Source organism: Geospiza fortis, unplaced genomic scaffold (genome assembly GCF_000277835.1).
Source record: "Geospiza fortis unplaced genomic scaffold, GeoFor_1.0 scaffold33, whole genome shotgun sequence".
NCBI classification, from domain to species: Eukaryota; Metazoa; Chordata; class Aves; order Passeriformes; family Thraupidae; genus Geospiza; species Geospiza fortis.
In genome coordinates this window covers 43,293-50,352 of record NW_005054766.1, presented here as the reverse complement: position 1 = coordinate 50,352, position 7,060 = coordinate 43,293, and the positions used below count along the sequence as shown (strand labels likewise).

The window sequence follows — 7,060 nt, the reverse complement described above, 5'->3', positions numbered from 1 at the left end:
AGCAGCTCGCCCACGCCCGCCCGGTCCCGCGAGCCCGCGATGCCGTAGCTCTGAGCAAACAGGTTCGCCGCTGCCACCACGTAGTCCAGGTGCAGGGGCTGCGGGATAGAGGGTGTGAGTGGCACCCAGAGGGGCACGGGTGGCACCCAAAAACTGGTACCCAACAATGACCAAAAACTCCAAAAAATGCTGTTTGGGACAATGGGCCCAAAGGGTGACACAGGTGACAACCCCACCCCCACAGGTGACATCCCCTCCCCCCAGGTGACCCAGGTGACGTCCCCTCCCCCACGTGACTCAGGTGACCCAGGTGACACAGGTGAGATCCCCTCCCCCAGGTGACCCAGGTGATGTCCCCTCCCCATCCCAGGTGACACAGGTGACATCCCCTCCCCCCAGGTGATGTCCCTCCCCCAGGTGACACAGGTGACCCAGGTGATGTCCCCTCCCCATCCCAGGTGACACAGGTGATGTCCCCCCCCCAGGTGACCCCACTCACGTTGTCGGGGTCGAACACGAGGGGGTGGGGGCAGCGCTTGGGCCCCGACCAGAACAGGGTCCCCGAGTTCGTTTTCTGGGGGGGGAAAGGCAGAAAATCAGGGTTAATGAGGTCATTAATTGAGCTCAATGAGCTGTTAATTGGAGTTACTGAGCCAATTGCTTAGGTTAACAATGTATTAATTACGTTAATGAGATAATCAAGGGGTTCTCCCTTGTCTTGGCAGATATTGGGGTAAATAAAGTAATTAATAGGGTTAACAAGGTAATTAATGGGATTAACGTGGTAATTAATCAGGGCTAATTATGTAATTGATTAAATTAACAATACAATGAAGGCACTCCCACCCGTCCTGGGGGGAAATTGTGCAGCAGCTGGCAGACATTGGGGTAAATGAAGCAATGGGGATAAATGAGGTAACTAACGGGGTTATTATGGTCATTAATTAGGGCTAACAATGTAGTTAATCGGGTTAATGAGTTAATTAAGGCACTCCCACCTTTCCTGGGGGGAAGTTGTGCAGCAGCTGGTGGATGTTGGGGTAAATGCGGTTGGGGTAAATGAAGCAATGGGGGTAAATGAAGTAACTATTGGGGTTAATAGGGCAATTAATCTGATGAGGTAATTAATCAGGTTAATGAGATAATTATCAGGTGCCCACCTGTCCTGGGGGAAAAGTTGTGCAGCAGTGGGCGGATGTCGGGGTAAATGAGGCAATGGGGGTAAATGAAATAACTAATGGGGTTAATAGGGTAATTAATCCAAGCTAATGAAGTAATTCATTAAATAACGAGTTAACGAAGCTCTCCCACCTGTCTCGGGGGGAGGTTGTGCAGGAGCTGGCGGATGTTGGAGTAAACGTGGTTGGGGTAAATAAAGCAGTGGGGGTAAATGAGATAACTTATAGGGCTAATCGGGTAATTAATCAGGGCTAAGGAGGTAATTAACAAAACCAGGAGTTAACGAAGCTCTCCCACCTGTCCCGGCGGGAAGTTGTGCAGCAGCTGGCGGATGTTGTTGCTGTACTGGCGGTGCCAGTGCCGGCAGGCCCAGGCCACGCAGTCGGGCCAGGCGCGGGGCCGGTCGCTGACCAGGCTGCGCTGCACGGCCTCCAGCACCTCCAGCGGCTGCGTGCCCGCCAGGCGCAGGGTCCGCTCCAGGAACTTGGGGTCCCTGGGGGGAAAAAGGGGTGCAGGGGGTGACAATGGGTCACAGGGTCCGCTCCAGGAACTTGGGGTCCCTGGGGGGAAAAAGGGGTGCAGGGGGTGACAATGGGTCACAGGGTGTGCTCCAGGAACTTGGGGTCCCTGGGGGGAAAAAGGGGGTGCAGGGGGTGACAATGGGTCACAGGGGTTATGGGGGGTGGGTCACAGGGGTGCCCACCAGGCGCAGGGTGCGCTCCAGGAGCTGGGGGTCCCTGCAGGGAAAAGGGGGTACAGGGGGTTATGGGGTTATAGGGGTGCAGGGTTCCCTCCAGGAATTTGGGGTCCCCAGGGAAAAGGGGGTAGAGAGTTAAGGGGGCTCTCCATGAGGCACAGGGTCCATTCCAGGAATTTGGGGTCCTTGTAGGACCCCTGTGGGATCTGGGGGGGGTCCATTGGGATTTGGGGTGCCCCACACTCACATCAGGTACTGGTTCACGTTCTCGGCTGGCTGCTTGAAGAGCCCCTCGAACTCGTCACGCGCCCACTGCAACAATGGGGGGTCACTGGGGGGTCCTGGCACCAGGGGCACCCCAAAACAGCGACTGCAGTGCCCAGGACACCCCAAAACGGGAACTGCAGTGCCCAGGACACCCCAAAACCAGAACCCGCTGTCCAAACCCCCTCAAAACGGGGACTCAAGTGTCCAGAACCCCCCAAAACAGAACCCAGAACCCCCAAAACAAAAAACCCAGGACCCCCAAAACCAGGGACCCTGATGTCCAGACCCCCCCAAAAACAAGGACTGCAGTGTCCACACCCCCAGAACCAGAACCTCAGGGTCCGAACCAGGAAACCCTGTGTCTGGGATCCCCCAAAACCAGAACCCCAGTGTCCAGGACCCTCCAAAATGTGCACTTCAGTGTCCAGGAGCCTCAAAACCAGGGAACACTGAGTTTGGGATCCCCCAAACTGGGACCCCAGTGTCCAGGACACCCCCTAAACCACAACCCTGTTGTTCAGAACCCCCAAAACAGAACCCAGGACCCCCCAAAACCAGGGAACCCGGTGTCCACAACCCCCCAAAACAACAACTCCAGTGTCCAAGACCCCCCAAACCACAACCCCAGATCCAGAACCCCCCAAACCATGGAACCCAGAGTCTGGGATGCCCCAAAACAGCACCCCTGTGCTCTTCAGGACCCCTCAAACACCACCCAACCATCTGGAACCCCCTCCAAAAAACCACCTGGGACACCCCAGGTGCCGCCCACAGCCCTGGGCACACCTGGACGCACCTGCAGCGTGTGCTCGATGGCGTTGGGGAAGTTCTTGAGGGTGCAGATGGGAATGGCCTTCTCGGGGGGGTCCTGGCTGGAGCTGTAGGACTCGCTCAGGAACGGGATCACCACCTGCACGTTGCCCTTGGTGCCCAACGTGCCCGACTCCAGCAGCGGCTTCCGGTAATAAACGCAGCGCCGGTCCATGTACAGCCCTGCCCGGGGGTGGGGGGCAGTTATGGGGCAGCCCAGGGGTTGTGGGGCAGTTCTGGGGCAACCCAGGGGGTACAAGGCACCCTCAGGGCCTTTGGGGTACCCCCAGATATGGGCACCCCACAGTACACACCGTCTAAGATCTCTAAGGGTTATGGGGCACCCTGTGAATATGGGGCACCCCACAGGGGCTGTGGGGAGCCCTCAGATATAGGGCACAAGCAGGGGCTATGGGGCAGCCCTCCAAGAGTCTCCATACCTCCACAAGGGTCCCCATAGCCCTACAAGGGTCCCCACAGTCCCCCAAGGGTGCCCCCAGCCCCCCCAGAGGTCTCTTTGTCCCCAGCCCCCCGTGCTCACGCGCGTCCACGTTGTCCAGTGCGTTGGCCACGCCGTCCAGCCCCTCAAAGAAGTCGTCATCATAGACGCGCTCGGTGTCGGGGCCCACGCGGTCGGTGCGGCTGCTGACGCGCAGCGCCGGGTTCATCTCCCGCGCCGCCGCCGCGGCCCGCTCCGACTTCAGCTTCTGTGGGTGGGGAAACAGCTGGGAGGTGAGCCACGCCCCTCGGGACACGTCCTGGTGGGCCACACCCCTTTCCTAGTGCAATGACACAGCTGAGAAATTCAATCGGTGATGTTGGCCAAGAAACTCAACCATTGGCATTGGCCTAGAAATTCAACTATTGACGTTGAGCACAAAATTCAATCATTGATGTTGGCCAAGAAACTCAACCATTGGCATTGGCCAAGAAACTCAGCTGTTGATGTTGAGTATGAAATTCTGTCATTGGTGTTGGCCAAGAAACTCAACCGTTGATGTTGACCACAGAATTCAGTTGTTGATGTTGGCCAAAAAAACTCAACCATTGGTGTTGACCAAGAAACTCAACTGCTGTCGTTGAGCACAAAACTCGACCATTGATATTAACCAAGAAAATCAATCGTTGACGTTGGCCAAGAAACTCAACTGTTGATGTTGAGCACAAAACTCAACCATTGATATTAACCAGGAAAATCAATCGTTGATGTTCAACGAGTAATTGAACCATTGACGCTAAGCATGAAACTCAACCATCGACGTTGGCCAAGAAACTCAACCGTTGACATTGAGCACAAAACTCAATTGTTGACGTTGACCAAGAAATTAAACCATTGACATTGGCCAAGAAACTTAAAGTGTTGACGTTGAGCACGACACTTGAACTGCTGATGTTGAGCCCAAAACTCAATCCTTGACACTGAGCATGAAACTCAACCGTTGACCTTGGCCAACTCAATGGGAGCATCAACCCCCACTGGCCCTGCCTCTCCAGACCCCCCAAACTCTGCCCCTCACTGTCCCCTCAACTCCTCCCTCCCAACCCACTCCAGCTTGGTGTAGCCAACCCAACGTTGGCCAACCCTTGGGTCACTCCCAGCCCTCACCGTGACGTCCCACGGCCGGAAGAGGAACTGGCGGTTGAGGTTGGACTTCTCGATGGTGTCCATGTCGGTGACGGTGACGCTGCCCTCGGGGCCGCAGCCCAGTCCCACCATGGCGAAGTTCTTGAGCAGCTCGCAGCCGATGGCCCCCGCCCCCACCTGCCAGGGACACGTGGGGACACGTGGGGACACAGCACGAGGTGGCCCACAGGGTTGGGGACATGTGGGGACACAGCACAAGGTGACCCACAGGGTTGGGGACATGTGGGGACAAAGCACAAGGTGACCCACAGGGTTGGGGACATGTGGGGACAGAGCAGGAGGTGGCCCAAGAGAGTTGGGGACGCATGGTGGGAAAGGAATGGGGGTGAGGGGACACTTTGAGGGCACTTGAACAGAGCTGGGGACACAAGGGACATTGAGGACATGCAGATGACATGAAGAAGGAACAATCAGGAAACGTGTGAGGACACCAGGGGACACCTAAGGAACACATGGGGACACTTAGGGTGGCCCAGGAGGGCTGGGGATGTGCGGGTAGGAGGGGCGACACTTGGTAAATTCACAAAGTGACATTTGGTGACATTTGAGGAACAGATGACAACACAAGGGACTCACGGATGATGGAGAACACAGGTGGGGACACTGGGGACATTGGGGACACTGACCACAAAGTACTTCTGGGCACCCAGCTTGGCCTGCAGGTCGGCCCCGAACACGGCGATCTGCCCGTCGTAGCGGCTGTTGCGCTGGGGACGATGCGACACCGGCGTCACCTGGCCGTGTCACCGGCCAGGGGACACCCCCGGGGCTGCAGAGCCACCACGGGGACTCGGGGGTGACAGCAGCCGTGGCTGTGTCCTCACAGAATGACCACCCATGGGTGCTTGGTGGCCACCTTGACCCCATGGTGCACCTGCTGTCCCCAACGGGGTGACCAATGGGGATCCCCTAAGCAACGTCCTCCAACCGATGTCCCCACAAGGTGACACCATCCAGGGGTGACACCCCCGGCCCCCCTGGTGTCTCCCAGCCCTCCAGGGGTGTCCCCCCAAGGTGTCCCCCAGTCCTCCACATGTCCCCAGGTGTCCCCGTGTCCCCTCACCGGCCGGCACTGCTCCTCGGTGAGCAGCGTGTCGCGGTTCTCCTCGGGCAGACACTCCAGTGCATCGAAGTAAAGCCACTGTGTGATGGGCGTGAACTTCCCCGACACGGCCTGGGGACAGGGACAGCCCGGGGACAGTCAGGGACAGTTAGGGACAGGGACAGCCCGGGGACACATCAGGGACAATTTGGGACAGGGACAACCCAAGTACATCTCAGAGAGAGAGACAGCCCGGGGACAGGGAAACCCTGGGGGACATCCCAAGGGATGGATCAGGGTCATCCTGGGGACACATCAGGGACAGGATGCTGGGAGACACGTTGGGGACATCCCAGGGGACACATCAGGGACAGGGCTGGGACTATGGTGGACATATCAGGGACAGGAACCTGGAAACGTGTCAGGGACAGAGACAGGACAAGGACAAGGCAGCAACTTCAGGGTGACACGTCAGGGACAGGGCCAGGACCCTGAGGGACAGATCAGGGACAGGACAAGGACAAGGCACTGACCTCAGGGGAACCCCGGCAAACACTCCAGGGACACCGCAGTGACCTCAGGGGACACCAGGGGACAGAGACACCAAGTCTGGTACCCCAGGCAGGGCCAGCTGAGCGGCTCCAGCTGTGACACACAGGGACAGTGGCCCCAGGTGGCCTTGGGGACATGGGGACACGGTACCTTCATGACCTCCTGTGCGGCCAGGCCGCCGATGAAGGCGTTGACCGGGGCCAGGTCTCCGGTGGCCTGGAAGGCCAATTCCCGCACCAGCTCCTCGTCCAGCTCGGCCCCCGCTGCCACCTCCTTGGTCAGGGCCACCACCTCGGCCGCGTCACCCTGCCAGGGACAAGGACAGGGACCCAGGGCTGGGGACAGTGCTGGGGATGGCCAATGAGCAGGGCTTGGTGGCCTCCATGGCCTCAGTGTGCCCAAAGGTCACTCCACAGTCTGTGACAGCCCCAAATGGTGTCACCAGTGTCCCCAACCCAGTGGCTCTATGTCCCCAATGTCCCCCTAAGCTCCAACCACCCCCAACCCCTCTGATATCCCCAGATTCTGGTGGACCCTTGGTGACCTCCACGTCCCCGACACTCTCAATGTCACCAGAGTCACCGGCTGGTGACAGGGCCCTGGGGGCGGCCACGATAGGGCAGGTCACAGTGACCTCCAGGTCCCCAACCCCCTCAATGTCCCCAGTGTCACCACAACCCCAGTAACATTACATTGGGACAGATCAGGGTGGCATCTGTGTCCCCAACACCCTCAATGTCCCCAGTGTCACCAGAGCTCCAGGGACACTGTGTTGGGACAGATCATGGTGGCCTCCATATCCTCAACACCCTCAATGTCCCCAGTGTCACCACCTGGGGGTGGCCACAATGGCGGGGGGCGGCGGGGG

General features: G+C 58.4%; 1 protein-coding gene across 1 annotated transcript in view; it reads right to left on the bottom strand.

Annotated features, from left to right (window-relative positions):
* Positions 1-7,060, bottom strand: part of UBA1 (ubiquitin like modifier activating enzyme 1) — a 14,642-nt gene that overhangs the window by 2,559 nt on the left and 5,023 nt on the right. Inside the window, exons 8-17 of the mRNA XM_031065413.1 lie at positions 6,343-6,498; positions 5,662-5,772; positions 5,225-5,305; positions 4,560-4,715; positions 3,495-3,660; positions 2,940-3,136; positions 2,124-2,188; positions 1,477-1,672; positions 500-574; positions 4-98 (exon numbers count right to left, since the gene is read on the bottom strand). Coding sequence (XP_030921273.1) covers positions 4-98; positions 500-574; positions 1,477-1,672; positions 2,124-2,188; positions 2,940-3,136; positions 3,495-3,660; positions 4,560-4,715; positions 5,225-5,305; positions 5,662-5,772; positions 6,343-6,498 — 1,298 coding nt within the window. The remainder of the gene's footprint in view (positions 1-3; positions 99-499; positions 575-1,476; positions 1,673-2,123; positions 2,189-2,939; positions 3,137-3,494; positions 3,661-4,559; positions 4,716-5,224; positions 5,306-5,661; positions 5,773-6,342; positions 6,499-7,060) is intronic.